At 48.9% G+C, this 27,988-nt stretch overlaps 2 protein-coding genes across 6 annotated transcripts in view; both read right to left on the bottom strand.

Moving 5' to 3' along the window:
• MKNK1 (MAPK interacting serine/threonine kinase 1) overlaps positions 1–10,842 on the bottom strand; it is a 45,012-nt gene extending 34,170 nt beyond the window's left edge. For 3 of the 4 annotated variants that reach the window (XM_059689689.1, XM_059689692.1, XM_059689690.1), the window contains exon 1: positions 10,703–10,842. The gene's annotated coding sequence lies outside the window, so the exon portion shown is untranslated. The remainder of the gene's footprint in view (positions 1–10,702) is intronic. The other variant, XM_059689693.1, reaches the window with a different exon arrangement.
• Positions 10,843–13,629: 2,787 nt separating this feature from the next.
• MOB3C (MOB kinase activator 3C) lies at positions 13,630–22,334 on the bottom strand. Of its 2 annotated transcripts, XM_059689698.1 has the most exons (4): positions 22,135–22,334; positions 18,370–18,837; positions 15,894–16,096; positions 13,630–15,548 (listed from the first exon to the last, which is right to left on the bottom strand). In XM_059689698.1, exons 2-4 carry the CDS (start codon positions 18,785–18,787, stop codon positions 15,519–15,521), a joined length of 651 nt encoding a protein of 216 aa, XP_059545681.1. In that variant the 5' UTR covers positions 18,788–18,837; positions 22,135–22,334; the 3' UTR covers positions 13,630–15,518. The 2 variants fall into 2 exon arrangements, with proteins under 2 accessions (XP_059545681.1, XP_059545679.1); XM_059689696.1 differs by lacking the exon at positions 13,630–15,548 and having other exon boundaries at positions 15,777–16,096; positions 22,135–22,279.
• Between the last annotated feature and the right edge of the window lie 5,654 nt (positions 22,335–27,988).

The raw sequence follows: 27,988 nt of genomic DNA, 5'->3' as shown, positions 1-27,988 counted from the left end.
TTTTGTGTTATTCTGCTGTTTAGAGCCACAGTAGGGCTGGGGAGGTAGGAAGCACATGGGTTTTCAATGGGCTTTCGAGCCATTAGGATCTAGATTCAGATTCTGGCCTTACCGTATACTAATGAAGTAACCCTGGACATAATGCTCAACCCCTCTCATCATCTATAAAATAGGGACAATAACATCTATAACACAGAGTTGCTGTGAGAATTAAATGAGCTAATATATATCCAGTTCACGGCACAATGCCTGGCATAGAGTAGGTGCTCAATAAATAGTAACTATTATTCAAACTTGGGATATAGCTTGCCAGATTGTGGCCTTGGAAAGTCCTCTGTAAACCACAACTGGGCATCATGTAGGAATAAACTGTTAGCAAAGTACAAAGGCAAAGAGATAGAATTTGGAAGTTTTCAGATACATGATACAGGTTCCAAGTGCTTGGTTGGTCCTGATTCCTTCTGGCAACATTCCAAATTCCTTTGGGCCTTTCTTCCTCCCCAGCGAGAACATGACTCTGACAATGCCTGCATCTTCTTAACATTTCTTACCAAATACCCAGATGAGCCCTGAAATCCTCTCCTCATTCTTGTATTCTTCTTGACATAGGGCTGGGGAAGGGTGAATGTGGCCAGATCAAACCTACACAGATTGGCCTGCCACTGGGTCTTATATAGGTTGGACACCCAATTCTCTCTCAATTCTTCATAAAGTTTTTGCTGTATAGGGAATGAAATTTCTCCAGAGCTTAAGAACTAGTTTTTCTGTAGAAGTTTCAGAGCAAAACAACAACAAAAACACACCAAGTATATAAATAGGGGTTCAATCATATCACTTTCTTTTTTTCAAGGTGTAACCATTTTATTTTTTTCTTTATTGATTAAGGATTACATATGTGTCCTTTTCCCCCCATTGCCCCCTATCCCCCCACTCATGCCCTCACCCGCCTGTTGTCTGTGTCCATTGGTTAGCTTATATGCATGCATACAAGTCCTTCGGTTGATCTCTCCCACTTACCCCCACCCTCCCCTACCTTCCCTCTGAGGTTTGACAGTCTGATCGATGCTTCTTTGTCTCTGGATCTGTTTTTGTTCATCAGTTTATGTTGTTCATTATATTCCATAAATGAGTGAGATCATGTGATATTTATCTTTCTCTGACTGGTTTATTTTGCTTAGCATAATGCTCTCCAGTTCCATCCATGCTGTTGCAAATGGTAAGAATTCCTTCTTTTTTACCACAGTGTAGTATTCCATTATGTAGATATACCACAGCTTTTTAATACACTCATCTGCTGATGGACACTTAAGCTGTTTCCAAATCTTAGCTATTGTAAATTGTGCTGCTATGAACAGAGGGGTGCATATATCCTTTCTGACTGGTGTTTCTGGTTTCTTGGGATATATTCCTAGAAGTGAGATCACTGGGTCAAATGGCAGTTCCATTTTTAGTTTTTTGAGGAAATGCCATACTGTTCTCCACAGTGGCTGCACCAGTCTGCATCCCCACCAGCAGTGCAGGAAGGTTACTTTTTCTCCACATCCTCTCCAGCACTTGTCGTTTGTTGATTTGTTGATGATAGCCATTTTGACAGGTGTGAGATGGTACTGCACTGTCATTTTGATTTGCATCGCTCAGATGATTAGTGACTTTGAGCATGTTTTCATATATCTCTTGGCCTTCTTTATGTCTTCTTTCAAAAAGTATCAATGGAATACAACAGAGAACCCAGAAATCGACCCAAACCACTATGCTCAATTAATATTTGATGAAGGCAGCAAGAACATACAATGGAGTCAAGACAGTCTCTTCAATAAATGGTGCAGGGAAAATTGGACAGATACATGAAAAAAAAATTAAACTAGACCACCAACTTACACCATCCACAAAAATAAACTCAAAATGGATAAAGGACTTAAACATAAGATGGGAAATCATAAAAATAATCCACAGGCAGCAAAATCTCAGACATATGCCGAAGCAATTTCTTCACCGATACAGCTCCTAGGGCAATGGAAACTAAAAAGAAAATAAACAAATGGGACTACACCAAAATAAATAAATTTGCAATTAGGTTTGCTAATTTTCATGCTGCCTCTCCTTCAGACTTTTAGATTGCTTTAGATTGCCATTATCTATTTCCAGAGCAAGGAGTCAGTCAGAGATTTCAGTATTCAGTTAGGCAGCCAGGATTAGCTGGACTGCCTGGCATGCCTAAGACAGTTACTTAAACGGGGGAGCACATTTCTACAGAATATAATAGCAGAGAGGCTCATAAGGAAAACCATGCAGTAAGTAAAATTTATTTATTTTGCACAGCAAAAGAAACCATCAACAAAACAACAAGAAAGCCCACTGCATGGGAGAACATATTTGCCAATGTTATCATCAATAAGGGTTTAATCTCCAACATTTACAGCAGTGGTTCTCAACCTTCCTAATGCCGCAACCCTTTAATACAGTTCCTCATGTTGTGGTGACCCCCAATTTCATTGTTACAAATTGAACATAATTAAAGCCTAGTGATTAATCACAAAAACAATATGTAATTATATATGTTTTCCGATGGTCTTAGGCAACCCCTGTGAAAGGGTCGTTCGACCCCCAAAGGGGTTGCGACCCACAGGTTGAGAACCGCTTATTTACAGGGAACTCATACAACTTAACAAAAGGAAGATAAATAACTCAATCAAAAAATGGGCAATGGACCTACATCATATCACTTTCAAGACAGAAAACATCAAGGGTGAGCAGATAAAACTAAGGCTTGTGGTATCTCTGTCCTTGGTCCAAAAAGCCAGATTTGAGCCTTTCACTTCCTCGCTCCAACACCTCCAATGAGTGTCCACTGCTCCTGGGATCCTAAGCTCCTGTGCTGTCACTGAGGGCCTCCACAAACTTGCCCCAGACCATCCATCCTGCATTATGTCTTACTACTCCTCTACTGAAGTCTTGACCGACAGTCCAGGCAAAATAGACTGTTTCTATGGAACTGCCCTCAACAATTTCCAGCTTCCCACATGCCGGGAGCCGGTCCATGCTTGCTGTTTCAAGGGACCTGGCATATATGGCATACTGTTCTTAATATGTTTGCTCACCTTCTTGGCACGATGTGTTTTAACCAAGGTCTCTGAGAAAGGTTGTTTTCCCCAGGTAGGGATTTTCCCCTGAAGTTAGGGAGGGAATAAAACCCCTCAACTAAGTGCCAGGCGGGTAATTAATCCCTTTAACTACGAACAATCATGCTTAAACTACATAATCTTTTCTCCCTGGAATGGAGATAAGAAACACCCTAACCTTTGTAATAGAGATTGATAGGATTGAATCAACTGGTATAAATACAGTTGTAACAAGACAGAAACACTCAGAACTTAGAACAGAATCAAGAAGACAGAGCCTACACGGAGCCTAGAGACAGAAGAACTTCGCTGGAGAGAGCATGCCGGAGGATCCTGGAGAGGGACTGGCCTCGGAGCCTAGAGACAGAGCCTAGCGGGAGAACATGGCAAGGGATCCTGGACTGAACCTGACTACAGAGATTGGCAGGAGAACCTGACTGGAACCTGGACACTGAACCTGACTGGAGAGCCTGGACAGAACCTGGCTGGAGAACCTAGTGAGGGAACATGGCTACAGAACCTCGCTGGAGATCCGAAGCAGAACCTCTCTGGAGATCCGGGCTAGAGATCCTGGCTAGGTTGCTGATCAACTGAACACTGTCCCCGTGTCATTCCTTCTTCGCCGACTCCGTCCACACCTTTGGGGACCCCTGGACCCGCTGGGGTTGGACCCCGGCACCCACACGTGTACATAATTCAATCACCTATAACATTTTATTGCACATCTCCCCCTAGACTGTGAGTTAGGGACAGGGCAGAGACTATTTCTGATTTCTTTCTGGTCGCCTATACCTAGCACAGGGCCTGGCACACGGCAAACACTTAATAAATAGGAATAAATGAATGGAAACACCTAAAGTTACTCTTTCCTTAAAGTGTTTTAGTTGGACTTTTATTAGCAGACTAAGTATAGTCTGGGTTATAGCCAAGAAGTAGAAAAACCGAAGAGAAAGAAAAGAAGCATGACCAATGAGATCCAAGCAACGGAAAATAGGTTTTAAGAGTAAGGTAAAAGAAACCAGGGCTGTTTAGCCCGGAGAAGAGAAGATGAGACCTAACTCGATTTTGGCTTTAAGTCCACAAAAGGTTCTCATGAGAAAATCTTGACCTCATCCTCCCTTTATAATCAGAAGAAACTTTTCCATATTCATGGAAAATGGAACAAGAAGAAATGGCTTAAGTTAATGCCAGGGGGGTTTAAGGAGGAGAGAGAGGAAAACCAAATTAGGCACCACTTTTCCAGAGACACTGTTATTGTACTTTTTGGCAAGAGAATTGGAGTGTCTTACTTAGCACTTCTTTTGAAGGCTGTGCAAAAGGGAATAAATATGCTGCTCTGTTTCTGTTTACTATGGAGAGAGGTGGGAAAGACACAAGTCAGGTAAGATTTTCTAATGAGCCAAAGACTTTTTTCCCCAATATATTTTTATTGATTTCAGAGAAGAAGGGAGAGGGAGAGAGAGAAACATCAATGATAAGAGAGAATTATTGATTGGCTGCTTCCTGCAAGCCCCCAACTGGGGATCGAGCCCGCAACTCAGGCATATGCCCTTGACCGGAATCCAACCCATGACCTTTCAGTCCACAGGCTAATGCTCTATCCACTGAGCCAAGCTGGCTAGGGCAAGCCAAAGACTTTTTATTGACCCTTTTCCTACAGGCACTTTTTTTCATGTCATGCTTTGCAATCCTGTGATGGAACAATCTAGCATTTCAAAGTTTCCTGATGGGGCAATGGAAAGAAAGAGAAGGCAACAATATCACAGTAAGACAGGGATAATGCCCTAATATATATATACTTTCTATAAAAACAATATCTAACTGGACAGTAATAACGATTATTCATATTATTACTATTAAAGCTAATATTCATTGAACACCTACTATGTGCCAGACACTGTGCTAAGTGGTTAACATAACTTATCTGAATCCTCATAATAACCCCATGATATAGACAATATTTGTATCCCTATTCTACAAAGGAATAAACTAAGACCCAAGAAGGTTAAATAACTTGCCCGAGTCACATAGCTAGCAAGTGATAGAGCCTGGACTAAAACTCAGGCAATATGACTCTAGAGGCAATATAACTCTAGAGACAATATGACTTTAATAAATGAGGCATGCGGGCCCTGCCAGCCACAAGTTTGATATGCTTGCTCTAGAGCAGCGGTTCTCAACCTGTGGGTCGCGACCTCTTTGGGGGTCAAACGACCCTTTCACAGGGGTCGCCTAAGACTATCGGAAAACACATATATAATTACATATAGTTTTTGTGATTAATCACTATGCTTTAATTATGTTCAATTTGTAACAATGAAATTGGGGGTCACCACAACATGAGGAACTGTATTAAAGGGTTGCGGCATTAGGAAGGTTGAGAACCACTGCTCTAGAGTCTATATACCTAACTACTATATCTCTATATAAGAAGGATGAGAGGCTAGAATTTAAACACTTGAGTCTCTGGATCCAGGTTCATATTCTCAGCTACTTACTTATACTGCCCCAAGTCAGGAAGAACAATGTAACACATGAATGGCATTAGCAAGAGAAGAGATTTCAGAAGTGAACCAAAATACCCCCCATATTACAGAGAAAGAAGCTGACATTGAGGACTCACAGGTTATAATGAGCAGAATCAGGGCTTGAATGCCAGCCTTTTGACTCCAAGTGTAGTCCTCTTTCCTCCATTATAGATTCTTGTCTAATTTGAGGGTGAGAAAATGAAGGAAAACTATGTGCCAAATCAGTCCCCCCCTAGGTACTTTTGTAATGAACTGTTAATCTCACATTAGAAACTATGTCTGAACTATAAGGGTGCCAGAAGTCTCTATAAATGGATTCTAAGATCCTACTAGCTAAGAATGGCAATACACTGATTTATGGTACTGCAGGAGCTGCCATAATGCTCACATATTAAGCCAATCAAGCAGCCCTAGACCAGGCATTTTCCATAGTAGGTCAGTGGTTAACAGTTTAAGCCTGAACTGAACTATGTCAACAGCCTCCTCATCAATGACCCCATTCTGGGACCTGCTTTGCTCTAGTCTGGCCTCCATTCTGCAGCCACAATAAACAGAGTCCTAGTCATGGCCTGCAGAGCCTTGCAGCACAATGGAAAAAAGGACATGGGTCTTTGAATCTAATACTCATAAGTGTGGACCAAGTTCTGCTACCTACTAGCCACCTGACCTTGGGCAAGTCACTTTAATCTTTCTGAGGTTTGGTTACTTCATCTTTAAATTGGAGATAAATATCCCCATATTACAGGGTTATGAGGATTAACTAAATTATAGTGTGTAAAGCATCTAACATATTGCAAGCCGTAAAACAGAGCAGACACTCGGTAAATGTTAGTGTTCGTCTCCCCAATCCCTTCTCTACATTTTGAGCACAAAGCACCATTTCAACTTATTTCCACTCCTCATCACCTCACCAACTCCATTCCTCTCCCCCAACACACACACGCACACACACACACACACACACATACACACACATTCATTTCCACCTCTAGGCCACGATTCAAACTGCTCCTTCTCACAGGAATTAACTTCCTCCAAGGCCCACCATAAATTTTCCACCTTTAGGAATCCTCCTCTAGACCCCCTTTGTTCGTGTTGGGATTGATTTTTCCTTCTTCCAAACTCCCACTTTGTTTACATTTTTTACTACATTTACCATAGTCAGCCTGATTTCAGTTATTTATGTACTTATCTATCTTCCCAACTACACGAGGGAGAAGGCTCTAAGAAGAAAATTACTTATACAGGACAGGAAATATGAGGTGTTCCTGTGTATATTTCTCAATACCAGGGTCTTGTACATAGCAAGACCTCAATATTTATTTATTGAATTGAATCTTGACTTCGAATCTTTACAGAGAGGATCCTGGAGTGAGTTTACTCTAAAGTTCTACATTTACTGCCTGATTTGCTAGACATGCAATTTATATATATATATATATATATATATATATATATATATATATATATATATATATATTTCTTTATTGATTTCAGAGAGTAAGGGAGAAGGAGAAAGAGATAGAAACATCAATGACAAGAGAGAATCATTGATCGGCTGCCTCCTGCACACCCCCCACTGGGGATTGAACCCACAACCCAGGCATGTGCCCTTAACCGGAATCGAACCTGGGACCCTTCAGTCCGCAGGCCGACGCTTTATCCACTGAGCCAAGCCAGCTAGGGCAAGACATGCAATTTTTAAAAAAATATATTTTATTGATTTTTTTACAGAGAGGAAGGGAGAGGGATAGAGAGTTAGAAACATCATCGATGAGAGAGAAACATCGATCAGCTGCCTCCTGCACACCTCCCACTGGGGGTATACCTGCAACCAAAGTACATGCCCTTGACCGGAATCAAACCCGGGACCCTTCAGTCTGCAGGCTGACGCTTTATCCACTGAGCCAAACAGGTCAGGGCTAGACATGCAATTTTAATTCTAATGTTCCTAAACTAAGATCCACTAATACCCATGTCACAGCACACTTTGTTCCTTTAACCATTTTCTCAACACACTCTGGACTCCTTTCAAGAATCCCTCCAGGGTATGGATAGACATTGCTGGGAGGACGGCACTCATTCACAGAGTAGGGTGATGTGGGAGCAAGCTCTTTGGTGAACTGTTGCCCCCAACTGGTTAGGACATGACTACCATTAAAACCATATTAAAAACCAGGGTTGTGGATCCTAAAGTAGATCTGGATTATTTCTACCTGCTTTAGTTTCCAAATCTATAAAACAGAGTTTTGAAATGTTACATATAAAGCACTTAAAACAACATCTGCCACATAGTAAGCGCTCAATAAATGTTAGATATATTAACAATGTAGCGGACTGGAAAAAACAAAGAGCCAGGACTTTTCACTTCCAGCACTATTCCCACCACTGACTGGTTCCCTGTGCAATCTTGATCGAGTCCTCTGCCCTCTAGGTCTTTCCCAATCTGTAAAAGTAGAGAGATAGAACCAGATGATTCCCATGCTCCTTCTACCTTCAACGATGTATAGTTGCTTGTGAACAACAAAGAGCCTTCTGTTCCATATGCTGAAGCTGTTTGCAAGGGAACATGTGAATGTGTACTGCTGGTTCCCAGATGGGAAGAGCCAAGGACAGGGCAACCCGATTAGTAAACCACCTGTGCACTTTCCCCTTTGTGAGCTATATATATCATACGCAGTGCAGGTCCCTGGACAGAGCACCACCTCCTTTCCAACAAAACTTACTGGGAAGGCAAGACAAGAGCCTGAAAACAAGAGCAGCAATGAAGCGTCCTCTTTTGTGCAGAATACCTGCACCTTCTTGCCTTTGATGCCTGTAATTGGGGCATAATCCATCTACACCGGGCTCTCCTTGGGCACATCTTCTCTTGAAGGAAAAACACAAAGGCCCACTCTGAACCTGAAAGCTCATAAAACAAAAACCAAAGCAAGTAAATAAAAAATGTCACTGACTCATTCAGCCACACACACTGCAGAGGCCTACTCTGTGCCAGGCAGAGGAGGGATGAAACAGACATGGTCCCCTGCCACCAATGTACTCAGAGTACATACGGGGTGACAGACCTGAAGGCAGACAGCGAACAGAGTTATAGTCGAGCTGTGGCCTCTGCTACAGAAGACGGGAAGGGGACACCTAATCCAGCAGAGGCACCAGGGAAGCTTCACTGACAGGTCACATGGACCTTGAAAGATGAGAGGGAAGAGGGGACTCCAGGAAGAGGGAATACAAGCAAAGGAACATTCAGGGAGGGTGTGGGCAGCAAAAGGTAGTTTGTTTTGACGGGGTCACAGGGAGCAAGACAAGGGGAAACAGGAGAGAAGTTTTGGAACAGATTACAGAGGAACTTGTGTATGAGGCTGAGGAGTCCAAACTCTATACCAGCGGTTCTCAACCTGTGGGTCGCGACCCCTCTGGCGGTCGAAGGACCCTTTCACCGGGGTCGCCTAAGACCATCCTGCATATCAGATATTTACATTACGATTCATAACAGTAGCAACATTACAGTTATGAAGTAGCAACGAAAATAATTTTATGGCTGGGTCACAACATGAGGAACTGTATTTAAAGGGCCAGAAGGTTGAGAACCACCGCTCTATACAGTAGGCAACGAAGCCCACCAAGGTTTCTGAGCAGAGATAAAAAATGATGAGAACAGTGTCGCAGGAAGATCATGCGGGCACCCATAAAGAGGATGCAAAAGGAATCAAGTTAGGAGACTACGATGAGACCACGTAGCAGGAGACCACACTGCAAAAGCAGGTGCAGGAACCCAACCGCTCCCGTTCACAGAGCTTGCTTCTCTCTGCCACGGTCCAGCTTCATGCAGTCCGACCTCGGGAGGTGCTCACTTGCCAGGCCCTCTGGCCCTCACAATCTTCTAGGGAACTAGAGGAACAGGCCTGCCAATCAAAGTCAAGAACCCAGCCATCCTTCTGGGTCACAGGAAGGGGAGAGCTGACGTGGGATAAGTTGGCCCCAATCTTCAGCTGGCCCCGCTCCATAGAAAAACCCAACCGCCGCTCTGCCCTTGACATCACTTGACATCACTTCCAGCCTAGCTCTCTTGGGAGGGGCTGAAGCTAAGGGCAGTGGGGCGGAAAGCACCTGGCCAAGGGCTAAGGAGCCAGTGAGACAACTGCCCAGCGTGGCACTTGGCACAAGGGCAATGGCTAGCAAGCATTCGCTCCTTTCCCATCCTACAAGGTCAGAGCCCAGAGCCACCTATAAACCCCACTGAGGTGTCAGGACCTAGGTCACCTCAACTCTCTCCCAGGGCCTCTCTAAAGTGCCCCAGTCCAAAATGACCGAGCTCATAAATCACACCCATTTCATGACAGGTGCCCATGCTAGGTGACACGCGGAATTCTATTCACCTTTCCCAATGACCCTACTTTGCCCTTTTTATGCAGGAGACAGTAAGGTGCTGCGAGGGGGAATGACTTGCCCGAGGACACACAGATAGAAGTGCAGAGCTGAGGTCTGAACCCAGGACCGCCCGACCCAGCGCCTCGCACTTCCAGCGCTGCCCCTGTCCTGCTCCTGGCCACCTGAGGACAGGTAGCCTGGAAAGTCCCTCCCTCAGGGGGGAGATGGCACCGGCACTGTGCTCTCTCCTCCAGGCACAGCGACCGCGCATGTCAGGAGCTTTTCAATGAAAACAGTTAACTTTAAAATATGTAGGACCAAGATATTAGAAATTCCTCACACGAAAATGACTCATGATGTGGGACCGCCTGAGCCTCGAACCCAGCCATATAGCTAGCAGGACTCCGTCTCCAATTGGCCCAGACTGAGCTCCGACCTCGGACACCTGCCACACCCCGGCCGCGACCCGAGGCACAGGCCAAGCCCGACCGGGACCCACGCCGCACCCCGAGCTCCTCACGGACGGAGCCCTGAGAGGACCCTTAAAAAGCGTCCCCTGGGCTGACAGCCGCAGCACAATCGGGTCGTGACCTCGGACCGTTCTGAAGGTCCTGATTTCTCCGTCCCAGGGCATGAACTCACGCACAGACACGCCCTCCCCAAACCTCATTTCACTCGCAGGGATACCTCGCTGTCTTGTCTTCCCCTCAGCGGACTCGCCACGGAACCGGTCGCGCTCCCCCTCCAGCAGATCGCTCTGCTGAGGACGCGGAAGAGGCGGTGCTAGACCCGAGGGGGCGGGCCCGACCGCAGAGGAGCGCGGGGGGCGGACCTGCGCCTGCGCCCTGCCGGCTACGCCCAGGGAGAGGGTGGGGCGAGCTGAGTAAACTGCGCAGGCGCGATTGAGAGGGGCGGGGAGATTGCGGGGAAGTGGGTGGGGCTTAGCTCCTTTGAAGCTCAAACTTTTCGAGTGAACTTTGAGAAGCCTGGGAAGCGCCAGGAGGGAGGAGGCCAGGAAGCATCAGGTGTCATTAACATTTACCGAGAGCTTCTGCATGCCAAGAAGGAATTTTTAAAATGTCTTTTACGTATGGGGATAGGCTGCCTGTCTTTTCTAAAATGAGAGCTAATTCTGTAAAATTTCTTAAAAGGTTTGGCTGCCTATACTTTCACGATGAGAGTTTCTCCTTTAGTAAAGCATTCCCCCAGTAGTTCAAAATAAAAAGACTTAAAAGCTCATTTCTTGGAAAAAAAACTAACTGCAAATATATTGATATTTCAGCCAACCCCAGGTCCTCTCCCAAGATGCAAGTGTGATGAGATAATGAGAATGCTGAGTTGGGTTTGATTCAGGTCCTGACTCTGCGTTTCCTCTGTTGTGAAATAGAAGTAAATATCCCGTCTCTTCCTGACTCAGGATTGTTATGAGCCTCTTGGACTTCCTTCCCATCATCCTCCTGAAAAACATGAATTCCCTTTCCCCTTCTCAGCCCAGTCTTCTCATCTGTATGATGGAAGGATGTCTGGAACATTAGAGAACATTCAGGGCTTTGCTAGATTTCCCCGTGTAGGTGAAGGCTGGAGAGGGATTCTTCTCCCACGCGTCTGTATTCAGTCACTTCCAGAATCTCTCAGTCCAACCTGGAGGCCCCTGTGGATCCTGATCTCTCCCATCATCACCTTCTGGGCCCATCAAGCTTCATGTGCTCAGAGGCCATGCTGGCCTGTTCCCCTCTGTTCCTCGAATGTCTCAATAACCAGCTGCCCCTGAGCCACTCAGGCCTATGTTCCAATCCAAGTGCTCAGAATTGCTATGTCCTCCATATGGCAACCAACACAGAGAGGAGGGCTCTGGGAAACTCACAGGAGGAAGGGCTCCCCCAAATCAGGTGGAGCTCCAGCCGTGCTTGTGGCTCCCTTTACTACACTACATACAGCTCCCCAGCGAAGGGGAAGGGAAAGTGGCAGCAGGAAACCTCAAAGAAAAGGCTGCAGTATTCATGAGGGCCAGGGGTGGTGGGGCAGCCTTTACTCAATAGGTGGATGCTCTGCTCCAAGGTGGGGAGAATGGCTCACTTTCTTTTTCACTGCTCCAAATAGCTTTATGGGTCCAGGAAAACAAAGGCTTCAACAGCCTGGCTGCCCAAACTGCCCCTCTGCCCCTAATACATTGCCTCTCCCAGCACTCTCTAATGCAAAGTTTTGCCCTATGGATTGGGAGAGGGGGCTTTTCTGTCTCCTCCTTCCTCTCTATCTCTGTCTAGTCTTCTCTAAGCATCTCTCTGAATTTCTCAAAGCAGTTTTGTGATGGCTTGTAAGGAGCAGGCCTTGGTCACACGTTTCTGAGATTAATTTATCCTCACGGCCATGGTGTATTTCAAAACAACTATAATCTCAGAATCTGAACTTCCTAGGAGTCCGAGCTCTCCAGCAATTGAGGAGGTAGTGAGTGACCTTTCACAGGAGGTGTGCAAGCAGAGCCCACCTTTAGAATGCTGGACTTGGGCTTCCTCTGGTGAGCCAGAAGAAGGGGCAGCGGAGTGGAGGGCCTTACAGATTCTAGAGCAGTGAAAGGGGGGATACTGGGCACCAAGAAGGAAGCTAGGCAGCTACCCAAAGACAAACTGGATTTAACAAGCTATTGTATATCAAGCATTTAGAACTGTACCTGACACATAATATTAGCTATTATTGTTATCATTATGAATGATTCATAGACTGTGAATAATGAAGGAGCTTAGAATCAATAATTTCCTTGTATCCACTCCGGGTCATGAAATACTAGTAGATGGGGGAAATAGAGGTCTGGAGGGGCCTGCCATAGTCAGGGGCTGCGCTGGGACTAGAAGCCAGACCTCTGCCTCCCAGGGGAGCTGCTGCAGAGCCAGGCTCCTCCGTAGGCAGAGGGAGAGCTCTAGGCGGGCCTTTGCTGACTCTTAAGAACCAGGCTGTTTTCAATTCATCTGGGCAGTTGAGGGTAAGGGGCAGTGGAATGAAAGCAAGACCTGAGCTGAGAGACTCAGGTGTCTCCTGGGGAATAAGCTCAGGAGTCAGCCCCACGTCCAGCTGCCCCAACAGCATTTTCTTGAGAAGGGCTTCCTCTGCTGTGATCAGGGTTAGCATTGTTTCTGCCCCGTTCCTTATCCCATTCGCTCCAATAAACCACCACATTAAGGGGGTGAGAACAGCCAGTGCCAGGCAACCTAAGCTGAAACAAGTAAAGAATCTTCCAAGAAGAGACTGAGCTCCCCCAAAGGCAAGGGCCAGTCCTCCCCACTCCCAGGATCCTAGCCTTGCCCAGGAATTCTAGGTTCAGCATTCTCAGAACCCTGGGAAAACCTTGGTGTCTCCACCCTGGAGAGCTGGGCCAGACATGACCATACCAGCCAGCACTCCTTATGGCCGGGGACAAAAATCCCTCCCTCCTCATTCTGGCCCAGTTCCTTCCACAGTCTGCCCAAGAGCCATGTGGCACCCAGACCACAGCTTCCCCCCAGCGCTGCTTTAGTTTGCCTCCTTTATTTTACCAAAAATAACAACAATAAAGTCTTCCCTCTGTTTCACAAAAATAGATTTCCCCCCCCTTCCCTCCCACCCACCTCACCCCCTTTCAATCAGCACCGGCCACAGCCACGGCCTAGAATCTATCTTACCATCCACTGTCCCTGGGAGAATCTTTGACACCTCCCTTCCCCTCTCACTCCAGAGCCTTTGGCAAAGCTGCAGGCCAGTGTTGCTTCCCTTGGGAACTTCTCTGGAGGCAGCAGCCCCAGTCCAGTGGGCTGACTCCAGGAGCCCCATCTGCTTCCCCAGAGATCAGGCAGCTGCTGGGTCATGGAGAGGGGCATGAGTTTGGAGGTTTGGCTCAGCAGATAGCCCTGGCAGGCCTGAGGGAAGGTGGGGCACTCTGACATCAGGCTAGAAATCCTTGCTCAAAGCAGGAACAGTTGTGTCCTGGAGAGGGGCTGGCAAACCCTCATTCCATGTGCTTCTCCTTCAGCTCCACAAAGCTTTGCCGTGAGGCCTAGGACAGCTTCTCCTCCTGGCTTCAGGTTCCTCTTATGTACGTGGAGGATTCTGTGAGTGAGACTAGATGCTCCTCAGGTCTTTTCTGGCTCTCCTCTGGCCTCCCAGTGTGGAGGCTCTGGGAAGGGAGGGCCCTATCCCTGACTCAATTTCCCCACAAGTGGGTCTGCACACATGGCTGGGCATGGGAGTGCTGAGTAATGGAGTACTGAATGAACATCCCAGTTTCTCTGGGAACAGCTGTGCTCTGAGAGCCAACCAGCTGGAATGTCTCAGGATGGTTGAAAGGAGGCAAGTGCTTGAAGGATGGGGTTTCTCCAAGCCTGGAAGAGTGCATTCACTATCCCCGTGGTTCTTAATGTCCTAGCATGGGAGACAAGACTCCAGAATTTCCCAATTCAAGTTCCACTAGATCCTTGGGTTGGATTATTATCCTGTCCTGGGCTTCAGATGCTGGGAGTCAAGTGTAGATTCCAGAAGCTAGATTGGAGTATGTGATTCCCAATTTAAGCACCAGAGGACCATTGTGGCCGGAGGGGTCACCCCTTCCCCCCAGGAGGCTGTCTATAATCAGGCCTTTCTGGAGGCAGAGGGCTGAGTGAAATGCTAGTTGTTGGGCATCCCTGGCTGAGCAATCAGAACCTGTGTCTGTGGTGGGCCAGGGATTTAGGTACCCAGGGCAATGCTCCCCTTTCTACCTCCCCACAGTTCCCCAGAATTCATGCTGATGGAAAAAGATAGCCTAGAAGTTTCAAACATAGAGCTATACCCACCTACAACCACATATTGTACTTACACATCATCAGACACACCGAGAGGGGACAGTGAATTGTCATCACTCCTACAGTGATCATGGTCTGATGGTCCCAATCTCTCCTCCCCTTCCTCCCTCATTCCTTTGTTCCTTCCATCCATCCATCTGCCTAACATTTATGAGGTCCCACTATGTGCCAGGGAGGGTAGGGTCGAAGGTGGCTGGCTCTCACAGACGCTCTCCACAATCAAAATCTCTCTCTCTCTCTCTCTCTCTCTCTCTCTCTCTCTCTCTCTCTCACACACACACACACACACACACACACACACAGTGCTCACTCACACACAGGCTGCTCACTCTTGTACCTTGCTTGCCAGCACCTCAACCACATCCACACTGCCCCATTAGGCTTGGGAACCACCACGAAAAGGTCAAGTGTCAGAGTGGAAACCTTCTAGCCTACCCCATCCCTAGACTTCATGTCAGAGGTTAGGTCCTCCTTTCCTCCTGTTTGCCCACATTTAAATCCTCCCTTTCTCCACTCACAAGCAGTCAGGGGACATATGGGCAGACTCCTGAGAACCAGAAGTCCAGGGACTTTGGGTGTGTGGAGGGGTCCCAGGGCCTTGAGGTTCCTCTGCCACCAGACTCCTGAGGGTCCCCCTCGTCAGCCACTCTATATTCAGACGATCATCTGATGAGCAACAGTGTCCAGGTCTAGGCTCAGTGACAGATCCGCTCTGTCATCTCCCTCTGCAGAGACACAAGGTGGGGGTGAGAGTGGGGGTGGGGTGAGGAATGGGAGTCAGTCAGAGCTCAACCTGCCAGGCAGCCCCCACCCAAACCATAGGACCTGGCTGCTCTTCTGCCTAAACTTGGCCCCTTCCCTCCTCCCACCCCAACTCCAGGCTACAGATCTGGATTTGTAAACTGAAACTCGAACACATTCTCTATTAAAGTACAGAATCATTGTTAAATGAATTGTCTTCTCCTAATTTATCCACTTGGGTATTGGATTTTCTTAGTACAGGTAGACTTTGGATCTGAAAACTCAAAGGCTAGCGCTGGTAGGGGAGGGTTGTGGGGGCTTGGCCTCACCAGTGGCTCCAGCTCCCGCTGGTCCACCAGGCTGAACTCTCGGATGAAGTAGTAGAAGTGCTTGTAGCAGGTGTTGACGTGTGCCTCGGCCCCCATGCTGAGGATGCTGTCGAAGTGGTGGATGTAGACATGGACAAAGACTCGAAAGAGGCGGGTCAGGATCTTGGTGCAGACCTGCTGGAAGTTCTTGGGAAAGGGGACTCCTAGGGGGATGGAGAGGGGCAGAAGTGAGGGGGATCAGAATCCTGGTATGAAACCCTACCCAGCCCTGCCTGCCCTCCCACATACAGGCAGCTTTGGCCAGGATGGCCTGTTCCCTAGCACACTTCCCTGTGGAAGACAGAGAGAGATCGTGATTTGCTTTCCCCCATACTTCCCTTTTTAAGAAGCACAACTCTGATTTGCTTCTGTTCTACTGAAATACAAATTATCTTCCGCCTTTTCCCTTGACGCTGAGAAGGACTCTGCCACCTGGTTGGAGGTCACGGAACAACCCTTCTTAGAGTATGATGAAAGGAAGTAATGCCTCAATGCTCCCCAGAAATATATGCATCTGTAGGTGCTCTCACAAGACACCTTTGGATAAAATTCCAAGGGAAGCTCATCAACATCTGGGGTCCATTTTTTAAAAACATGGGCCTTCATAATTAAGTCCTAACTTCCCAGCATGGTCCCTACTTAAGGCCTTTCAGGATTCTGGCCTCCCTCTCCAACCCCACCCTGGATCCTTCCTCTTTACAACATACACAGTGCAGTCCCCAGACCCCTAATTCTGAGAATTACTAAGGCTTCAAGAACTAGTTCAGATATCTCTCATTCCTTCAAATTTTCAATAACACTCTTCCATCTGTGAGCCAGGCCATATGCTGGGCCTTTTGCACCTTTTGCCTGGTATGATAGCCATCCTAGATGTGATAAAATGGAGGTGCATAAAGTTGGAGCCACTTGCCCGAGGCCACATAACTATTAATTAGTACTGACTGGAGGCAGGATTCAAACCCTGTCTGCACTGCACTGTAGCATCCCTCTGAGATAAATTCCACAGACTCCGCTCAAGAAGAGCTCTAGGGTCCAGCAGTGTGGCCCAGTGGTTGAGTATTAACCTATGAACCCAGAGGTCAAGGTTTGATTTCTGGTCAGGGCACATACCCAGGTTGTGGGTTTAATTCCCAGTAGGAGACGTGCGGGAGGCAGCTGATCAATGATTCTCTCTCATCACTGATGTTTCCATCTCTCTCTCCGTTCCTCTCTGAGATCAATAAAAATATATTTAAAAAAGAAGAGCTCTAGAGCCTGTGAAAAAGACACAGTTTCCTATAGTCCCCCATGCTCAGGGTGGAAATCTTGGTGGCCATGTGCGCTTCTCTGCCATCCCAGGGTTAAGGCACAGACATCTGGGGTCTCATAAGCCTGGGGGTTAAGGCTAGAAGGGAATAAGAGCCCAGATACAGGCCCACACTGGCCCACCCCACTCCACAGATCCCTTCTCCTTCCTCACTTTCTCAGGAAGGGTTGAGCCCTGCCTCTCCATGAGCCCTTCTAGGCCCAGTCCAGGTTCCTCGGACTTGTCCTGCCTATCTAGACTTGGGGCCCAGGCCCCAAGAGACCCGAGCCGCAGTTCTGAATGCTCCTGACTCAGTGCACTATCCCTCTCTTGGCCTAGGTTTCCTCCTGTGTGATATGAAGATACCCACTGTTGGGCATGATAGTGCAGGAAATGACAGGCAACCAGCTGGGGAGGGGCCTAGGGCATTGAATTGTGACTCAGTGCTCAGCATTCAGACTTCTCTCCTCTGGGCTTGACCACCCTGCCTCACCCACCTCTGATTCCCAAAGCCTTGAGGCCAGGTGGGGGTGGGGCTGCTGTGATGAACACAGTGTCATGCCAACACCCCTTCTTGATGCCCCTGGGTGGGGAAGCAGGGCCAGGGTGACATCACTCTCTCCCTTACCCACCCTTATCCGCCCAGGCTGCCCAGCTGAGATAAGAAAAGTCTCCACAGCTTGGAGCTCTGCCCTTAGAGCTCCCTGAAGTGGAAATACTGTCAGCACATCCAATCTCCACCCCCTCCCCTTCTGGGGACCGGAGTCAGAGGGAACTCCCAGGAGGCTGCAAGTCAGATCAACCCAAGGAGGGTAACCTGTTAGGAGCACCTTGAGGCACCTCTTCTGGAAGGTTCTGAGGATCATAGTGGTCTCCCCAGGGTGGTCCCTGGAGGGGCACTCAAGCTTTAGACAAGAAGAACCCCAAACTGGGAGTCAGGCCATCTGAAATTGAGATGCCTGATCTTGACAAGCAGACACTGAACCCCTCAGAGCCTGTTTCCTCTTTTACAAAATGGGGATGAAAATTACACACACACACACACACACACACACTCCACAGAATTCCTATATCAAACTAAATGCCGCATCTGTGAAATGGGCTCCAGTGGCTCCCTCCCTCCCTGGCCAGGCCTGACCAGGTGGCACTCACCAACTCGAGTGGGAAAGACATCCTCATCGTTGATGAGGCCCTCGATCCAGTCCATGAGTAAGGCCATGTAACGTGGTGCCGAGAGCTTGGCTGGCCGCCGGTACTGCCGCTCGTCCTGCCAGCGGTACTCGTAGCGGGGCCCTCCAGCCATCACCGGGCAGCTGGTCTCGCTGCAGCGCTCAGCCATGGTGCCATAGATGAGGTTGATGCGGTTAAAGAAGTCCACCACGTGCACGGCGATCCAGTCGTCAATATTCTCGCCCGGTGGCAGCCTCACCACACTGCGCAGGTCCAGGCCGGACTTAAGCGATGCCTGTGCCTTCTTGTACAGCTCGAAGCGCTGTGTGCCCGGCTCGAAGCGCTTCCGCGGCCGGAAAGTCTTGTCCTTGGCAAACACCTGCTTCAGGCACAGGGCCATGGCCAGGCTGGGCGAGGGACGGGTGTCCAGGGGAAGGACCGGCGGATGCCCTGCCAGAGCCAAGGGCATGGAAGAGCATGGTGGTCAGGTTCTTACCAAATGTGCTGTGACTTCCCAACACATCATTCCCTCTCACCTCTCAGCTTTTGGCCCATCTCAGCAGCCTCTTTGAATTCTAAATCTTCCTCATCCCCTTGGTCCAGCACCCTGCTCTGTTCCCAGGCTGTCCTATCTCCCCTGTCCAGTGCCACAGCCCTGCCTTCTTATTCTGTTTCCTCTCCATATTCATTGCATCTCACAGAGGGCTGGGCCTCGGATCCAAACAGGTGCTCCTTAGACTTGCTGTTGACCAGTAAAGAGGTGACAGAGGCTTCCTGCCGGCCCTGGACAAGATGACCTCTGGGGGCCCCACAGGCCACCTGGTGCAGCGTGGGAGAGCCTGGCGGCATTGTGCTGGGGGTAGGGGGAGCCCCCCCCACTTCAGCTTCCTCTGGGATATCTTATAGTTCATCCGGCCGGCTACCAGCCACCGGGGATTCCCAGAGAGCAGGAGGGACTTTTCTACCAAAAATGTCCTTTCCTGTTATTACCCTGAAAGAGGAAAAGCCCTTATATGGCCAGCTGGGTGGCCTGTGAGTGGCTGGAGGAGAGGGGGAGGTAGCAGGTCTAGAAGGGCACCACCTCCTCCAACAGCAGTTGGAGATCCTTCCCCCCAAGCCAGCCTCCTCTTGCGGAAACCCCAACAGGCCCCGCCCCCTGCACCTGCTATGCAGTAGACATTCCCAGAGCACCCACTGTGTGCCTGGAACTGGAAGGTAGGAATGCAGTTAGATCTACCCAGCTGGGCCCATCTAGAATTCATATGAATTTGCTTTGCCTTTTAGAACTGAAGAATCCCAGACTCAGAACAGACCTTGGGGACAGCAATCAGAGCCCCAAGCTTGCAGGCGGAAGTCCTGGGTTATAGGCCCAGCACCACCATGACTGTAGTAGGTAGGCATGGACTAGGCCCATGCAACTTCCTGAGTCACTCCGATATAGTCCACGTTACTGTGACTCTCAAGGTAGGCTCTTTCCTCCTCTGTGAGTCTGTGAGCTCTTGAGAAATGCAGACCTAGGTTCCTACTGAGACAAATTTAGCCACAAACTGAGCACTGACCCTGACCCCAGACTGAGCACTAAGGCTGAGTATAGGCCAAGCACTGAGCTCTGGCTCCAGGTTGAACTCTGACCTGATCTTGACCCTGGTCAGTGGGGGTGCTGACTCCCGTCCTAGACTGAGGCTTGAATATAGCCACAAACAAAACCTCAGAGCTGACATTGGAGCATTTTTCCTTTCTCATGTCCCTAGTAATACTGGGACGGGACTGGGGAAGGAGGATGGGGAAAGGTGACACTGGATGTGACCAAAGGCACTGTAAATATGGGTTGGGGGAGGTGTCATGTCAGGCAATAAGTCAAGCTAGTGGAGAAGTTCGGAACAGGGGTTCTTTGTTGCAGGCAAAGAAGGACAGTCAAATAAAATGAGAGGAACTTGGAGACTCCATCCCCTGCCCCCCACCTTCTCACCCAAAGAAGCCCCCAGCATGGGACCTGAGCTTCCTGACCCAAGAGCAGGTGCCTTCCATGCTTCACGTGTTACCTGCATTCTAAACTCTGCTTGGGCGGGTGCTTCCAAAATCTCTCACACTGCGATCAGGTGGGGTTCCTGGGCTCTTTACCTTGGCCCAGTTCCCTTTACTGACTGTTAGCAACAGACCCTCACTCTGGCATTCAACACCTTACCCTACCTTTCCTGCCCCACTTCCCAACCAACCACGCTGGGCTTCTTGCTGATCCCTGAACATGCCCCTCACTCCTGTCTCTGAATCTTCACACCCCTCCACCCCCACGCCCAGCCTAGGGCAGGGCCTGGCACATGGTCAATGCTCAGGCTTTAAGGAAAGTTTAAACTCAAGAATCTTAGGGTTCTTGGAGGGAAGGCAGGCGTGGATGGGTGGGAAGAGATTAACCAAAGAATATATATACATTTATGCATAACCCATGGACACAGACAATAATGTGGTGAAGACCTGGGGTTGGGGGAAGGGGTGGGCTAGAAGGGGTCCATGGGGAAAAAAGGGTACATTTGTATAACTTCCAACATTAAAGGTAAGGTAAAAAAAAAAAAAAAAAAAAGAATCTTAGGGTTGAAATAGCCCTGAGAAATCAACTGACCCAACCCACTTCTTAAACAGATGGGAAGTATGAGGCCCAGAAAGGGGACTTGAGAGCCTTCATTCCCACAGCAAGTTACAGGCAGAGGATCTCCAAGGGCAGAACTGGGAACTGGGATAAGGTGGGGTGCGGCCCAAGACAAGAATAAAAGACCATTTTCCTACACTGGCTGCACTAGCTGGTCCCTGGTCTGGCAGAGAGAAGGGGAGAGGAGGGGAGTGGAGGGAGAGTGGAGGCATCTTCCCACCAGTTAGACCACCTAATTCCTGTTCCAACACGCTGAGCCTCCCCACTGCCCCGCAGCAACTTGGGTGTCCTGACCAGTGGGCTAGAGTCACACCTTACCTCCAGGCCTGGGTCTTTCCCAGGAAAAGGTAAGCCTGCCAGTGGGAGGATGGGTAGGTGCCCTCTCTCCATGCCACTTGATTCTCCTCACTTGCCACTCCAAAACCTTCCTGAGTTCCCATCCCTCACAGAACCTTGGTTCCCTCCCTGAATCAAAACTATTGCCCCTCTTAGCCCTATTTCCCAATGCTGTGTCCTTTTACTCCTGAGGTGGCCAGTGATGGCTCACAGCCTGGGTGGGCATCTGGGCTGCCCAAAGGAAGACCACAGAGGAACACTTCCTGTTTCTGACACAGCCCCCTGCCAGGGCCACACCTGCCACTCCTCAGGCTGAACCTAGAACCCAGCCTAGAGCTGTGGGAAAGGCGTGGGGGCGGAGGGGGCTCCCTGCAGGGCAGAGATCCAAGAGGAAAGTCGGGGTGGGGCTCCGTGCTCTGTGCAGAGTCTGCAGAGTCCCCAAGACGGTCAGCCACCCAAGCCCACCCTTTGGCCGTCGGTCTCCTCCACCTCTCTCCTGCCCAACTGCCAGGAGAGCCCGGTCGTAGGACCCAGAGGGGCAGGCCAGACATTTCCGCTCCCGAGGACACGCCCCCTCAAACACTGGCACCCCCAAACCCCGACTTTCGACTTTCGCTGCTCGGACCCGGACGGAGGACTGTGGCCAGCCTGCCTTCGGGCAGAGGTCGCCCCCGACGGCGCCACGCCCGGACGGCGGAAGAAATGAAAGTGGAAGCAAGGCTGAGCCGTGGCCCCGGCCGGGGCGTGCGGGCGCGGGGATCACTCACGGGTCCGCCTCGGTGGATGAGAGCGAGTCCTCGTCTGGCCGCGGGTCACAGCCCCAGCGCGCTGGCCGGTCCTCTCCCTCCGCGGGTCCCCTGGTCTGTCCACCGGCCTGCCCAGCCGGGCTGCGGTCGCTCTATCGCCCCGGAGGCAACGCCAGCTCCTCCCCGGGCCTCCGGCCGCCGCGCTGTGGCCAAGGGGCGGGGAAGGGGCGGGGAGTGGGGACCCTCCCCCTCAGTGCACGCGCGCACTGTCGCCTTTCCGGAAAGTCTGTATCGCGCTCCCAACTTCTCGTCGGGCAAACTGAGTGTCTGCCTACACTTCTGCCAAAGAGGCAGCCTCAGCATTCTCCGCTGTAAAATGGGGACAAGTTCAGCTTTCGTCTGGAGCAGAAAGAAAGGCGCTGCTAGATAATGGTGGTTTTCTTGCTCTCCCCGAATCACGTGTGTTGCACTTGTGCCTGAACTCACTAAGGGATCAGTTCTGCCCTATCCACTTCCATACCCTCGGCTCTTGGCATATTGCCTGGCACACAGCAGGCACATAGTCCCATTTATTGAATGAATGAATGAATGAATGAATGCCTCAGGACACAGGAGTGAGTCCCTCACTGAAAGGACTGGCCCTGAAGATGCTCAGATCACGGATTTTCACCTTCCCCACCAGGGCTGGGATTCTTGCTCAGACCTGGCTGGTTCTCCTCACTCCTTACCTGAAATCACTGTTTCCCACCGCCAGACATTTGTTCTAGCTGTTCCATTTGAATGTCTTCTTTCCCTCCTTCCTTTCAACGAAATCCAAACCCTTCAGACTTGACTGTTCTTCCTACTTTTCTACCTGGGTCCCTTCCCTGAGGGCACACAGAGATCCCACACCAGCATCTAATCACAAGTGGGCCCCAGGAGGAGGGACCAGGTGGCTGTCTTGGGATGGAAGGGAAGGTTGGAGGCCTAGAGTGGGAGGGCCAAGGCAGACGCATAGGCTGTGGGAGGCATATACTGTGGCACAGAGGCTTCCTGGATCTTCTGCTTGCTCCATGGATGGCATGAGAACACACTGGATCATGAATCCCAGTTCATAGAACTGAAGGTTCTTTCTTTTGTTGAGCACCTATTTTTGTCCCCGTCTAAAGTCATTTGCTGTACCTCTTGCTGGGGTTTCCTGGGTCCTTAACTCTATCTCAAACCCCTACAAATATTTGCATGCTTTAGTATATGCAGAAGAGATTCAAATCTAGTCCTTTGTTTGATACCCTATTTAATCCCCTGTATTAAGCATGACTGTGCTGAGAGCAGGGCATCAGGTGAGGAAGCTGCTCCAGTTCCTGACCTCAGCTGACAACAGGCCAGCAAGGGGGCAACACACAGAAATCACACAAGGTCAGAGCTCAGTCATCCAGAAGTGAGAGCATGGTTACAGACTGATGGGGAGCACTTTGTGAGAGTAGTTAACTGCAGGAAACACATGGAACACCCAAATTGGGCATTTTGAAGAGAGTTTAAAGAAGGCACTATTTAGAGGTATAGTCAGGGTACAGGGAAACCACACGGATAGAGTATCACCAAAGGGCTAGCAAGAGCAGCCTTTTGATGTCCACCCTAGGCTGAAGCTGCCACCCCTAGCTGAGAGGTGCTGGGAGGGAGTTGTCAAAGTGGGAGCTATGAGGAGGGAGCTGCTGACTGGAGCTGTGGCCTAAGCTCCAGGGACATAACCCACTCACAGCAATCATACTGCAAAGGACTGGGGGTCTAAAGGGGCCTTCCCCACCTCCCTTCCTCTGACTTCTGGGCAGGTCTCCCCATTGGCCAATTCCTACTCTTGAAGCCAAGGGCAGGGAACCTGTTGACCCACCTACAGAAGTCAGCCTCCTAGAGTGTGTGTGTGTGTGTGTGTGTGTGTGTGTGTGTGTGTGTGTGTGTGTGTTGTGGGGGGCAGGGTTGGGAGGAGGCAATGGAAGGTACTTAGGATGTGGGTCAGGGACTTGGACTTACAGAGGAAACACAGACTGCTATGTGCTTTTCTTATCATTCAGTTCTAAATATTTCATAATTTCACTGTCATTTCCTCTTTAACCCATGGATGATTGAGAAGTGTGTTTTAGCTTCTCAGCCTATGGGAGGTTTATGTTTCTCGTGCTGACTTCTAATTATGTTGCATTGTGGTTGGAGATCATGGTCTGTAAGATTCTTTGGAATGTGATGTGACTCCTTCTGTGGCTTTGCACATGGTCATTTGCTGTACCTCAAGCTGGGTTTTATAGGATGGCAGGGGTTTGCCTGGTGAAGAGTGAAACGTAGAGAATCTTACATTGTGGGAAATATGGCTGATCCATTTAGAAGGAACTTCAGAAGTTGCCAGCTCACCCACAGATCCCCAGTGTCTGCCCAATACTAGCTGACAGGTTGCAGGACTGGGAGAAGACAGAGATAGCCCAGGTCTCTCAAATGCCTTTCCCCCCTTCCTGTGGCTCTCAGTCTGGGCTAGAGAGATTCTTCAGGAGGCTCTGCTGGGGCTGAGAAGATCCAGACCTTTGGGAACAAGGTCCCAGCTTCACAATGTATTTAGCTCTGTGACTGGGTTACTCCTGTACTCCCTGATGGCATGCTGTAACTCTACAGGCACTGCTCCCTGCCACTGTGTCCTGTATATGATAAGTGGCTCAAATAAGGCCCCTGTCTCTGAAGCGTGGTGGGGACCACTGAGAACCTAGCTGAGGACCTACTCTTCTCCACTGCAAGAACATGACTCCTCGTGGGGAGCTCCAGTGGCAGGGGGTGGTATCCAGACCTGGGCTCCTGCCCTGCCCTGTGTCTCTAGGAAAGCCCTGTCCTTCTTTGGGCCTCAGTTTTCCCCGTCTGCACCACAAAAGCATCTTCCATCCTGACCATTCCAAGTGCCTTATCAGGACAAGCTTCCTGCTCTTGCCCCTGTGAGCCTATTACCTGTGACACCACTGATACAGAGGAGTCTCTCCCTGGGGACCTCCCAGTCCCTCCTATGCCAGGAAAGTTTCCCCATACCCACTCTCCTCTCAGAATGAGCTACAGCACCCCCAGAGCACCCCTCAGGCTTCTGGAAACTCCAATGAGGAAACCTGGCCAGAATCAGAGGAAGGGGGGTGGGGGAGGCCCCTTTAGACCCCCAGTCCTTTGCAGTATGATTGCTCCTGAAGCTTAGGCCACAGCTCCAGTGGAGGAGCCGGATGGGGCCCACCTTCTCCTCAGTCTCCCAAGAAAATGTTTCTATTTCAGCTCTGCCTTTTCCTGCCCAGAAGGCAGTATCTTTCATCCTGGCACATTTAGGAAAAAGCAAAGAATAGCCTCATTGCAAAAAGAGGAATTGAAGTTGGACTTCCTTTAGTTTGAAAGACAATGTTGAAAAGAATGTACATTAAAATTCTGTGCGACCTTGGACAAGGCATTTGTCCTCTCTGAGCCCATTTCCCCTCTGTAAAATGGAAACCACAATACGTGCCCCACAGAAGAGCTGTGAGGGTCAGCAGAAGGCTGTGGTCAGTCTTTTGGGGTGCTGCCTTCAAGCCTCAGCAGGCTCTTGTGTAGAAGAGGGGTGACCCCGTTCCTGTGGTCCTGGAAGACAAGGGGCAGTGACCAGGACAATATGAGAGGACACTTGACACATCAGGGCTGGCCAACCATGTAGCCTGGATGGCTGTACTCACTTCTTGGGGTGGGGGTGGGGAAAATGAATGTGCAAGCAAAGGTGGCACAGCCCACTGTGACATGGGCTTTAGTCCCTCTGAAGAGCAGGAGGGCCCTCTTGAGCCTGAGAACCTCAGACTCAAGTGTTCTGTGCTCCCAGGTCCCTCTTCCCTCCCTGTTCCCTGCCCCCTGCTCCCTGCTCACCCCTTGAGTTGGAGGCATAGCCCTCACCTCTCCAGGTTTCAGGACTTCCATCTTGGATCTGTGGTGGAAGCCTGGTGTGCATAAGAGCCTTAGGATAATTTCTAACACCCTCCCCAACCTGACCTGACCTCCAACATAGCCATGGTGGGCACTGTCCTCTACAGATGCATGCCCTCCAACCACTTGGGTTAGTTCTCAACTCAGGGGGGTCCCAGGAGTGGAGGTGATAGTTGGAGGTGAGGAGGGGAGGGGGGAGGAAGGGTCGGGGGTTAGAAGGTAGGCTGTGGTGACAGTTTGCCACTGTCCAGGCTCAGCCTTCCCTGGAACCCACCATGAAGCCTGCACAGGAAGTTCTGTCCAAGCCTACTTCCTCTGCCACTGTGGTGCCTCCCTTTCAGGCCTCTCTTATAAGGCCTCTCTTATAGGGCTGCCTGCCTAGAGCATGACCCCCAGTTCAAACCCTCCTCAGGCTACTGCAGTCTGTGAGGGTCAGCACTTTTTGTGTTGGGTAATAGAGACTTGGGGTTCATTATACTATTTGTTTTACTTTAGTATATGTTTGAAAATTTCAACAAAAAGTTTCTTCCCTCTTCTCAGCATCCTTTCTCCCAGTGTTTTCAGTAATACCTGCCTTAGCCTCGTCATTGGGGGTGGGGATTCCTTACAGAAGACCATCTGATTCTGACCAAGCCTAGAGGTCTCTCAGTTTTAGGAGGGACTAGGAATAGAGGAAATCAGCCAATCCAGAATGACAAAAATTCTATAGGATGGATTCTGAACACATAAATGTCAAGAAAACAAAAGAGGTGAGGGAAAACCTGTAAGTTAAGAGTGACTTAATATGGGATACTACTCAGCAATAAAACAAACTGGCTATTGAGAGTTGTAGCAACTTGGATAATTGCAAAGGCATTGTGCTGAGTGACAAAATTTAATCTTAAAAGATTACATACTATATGATTTTATTATATACATTCTCAAAATGACAAAATTATAGTGATGGAGAGCAGATCAGTGGTTGCCAGGAGTTAGGACTGAGGAGGAAAGTTTGACTATAAAGGCATACATAGCACGAGGGACTTTCTTCTCTTGGTGATAGTATCCTGATTGTGGTTCCACAAACTTAAAATTTCATAGGACTATAAACAAGAGGAAAAAATAAAGAATGAGTGCGTATAAAAGCTGGTGAAATCCAAAATAAAGTCTGTATTTATATTGTATGCATGTCAATTTCATGGTTTTGATAATTATGGCTATTGTATGTTACATTGGGGAAAGCTGAGTGAAGGGCACGTAGGAACTCTATTATTTTTGCAACTTCTATGTGAGCCTAAAATTATTTAAAAATAAGTTTAAAAATGACTTAGACATATCTAGTTGCAAGATATGTATCTTGTTTGGATCCTGATTTGAGCAAAACTGTAAAAAATTGGATAATTGGGGAAATTTGAATATGACTACACATTTGATAATATTAAGGAATTACTGTTATTTAGGAATGTTTTGTGCTTTAAAAGTATTTAGCCTTTAGAAATATAAGCAGAGGTATGTATGGATTAAACAATACAATACCTGGGATTTGGAGGGAAAGTGGGTGGGGATCTAAATGAAACTAGATTATCACGTGTTGAAAATTTTTTGTTGAGTAATAGGGACTTGTGGTTCATTATACTATTGGGGATCAACTCGGGCATGTGTCCTGACCAGGAATAAAACTGGCAACCTTTTGGTGTATGGGATGATGCCCAACCAACTGAACCACACTGGCCAGGGCTTCCCTAGTATTCTTTAACCCTCCTCGACCCTCTTCTGAGAATGGCACTGTCAGTTTGCCTCCTATTGTAATTATTCATGTTAGTGTCTCCCTTGCTGAACTGTGAGCTCCTCAAGGGCAAGGAGTGATCCTTTAAATCTGGGCCCCAAAACAAGCATGCTGAGCTTGGCCCTACTTTAAGGCCTCAGCACTGGCTCTTCTCTTTACCTGGTACTTTTCTTC

Source organism: Myotis daubentonii, chromosome 3 (assembly GCF_963259705.1).
Source record: "Myotis daubentonii chromosome 3, mMyoDau2.1, whole genome shotgun sequence".
Lineage (NCBI taxonomy): Eukaryota > Metazoa > Chordata > Mammalia > Chiroptera > Vespertilionidae > Myotis > Myotis daubentonii.
Note: the sequence above shows the minus strand (reverse complement) of the source record. Positions and strands in the feature narration are given on the sequence as shown.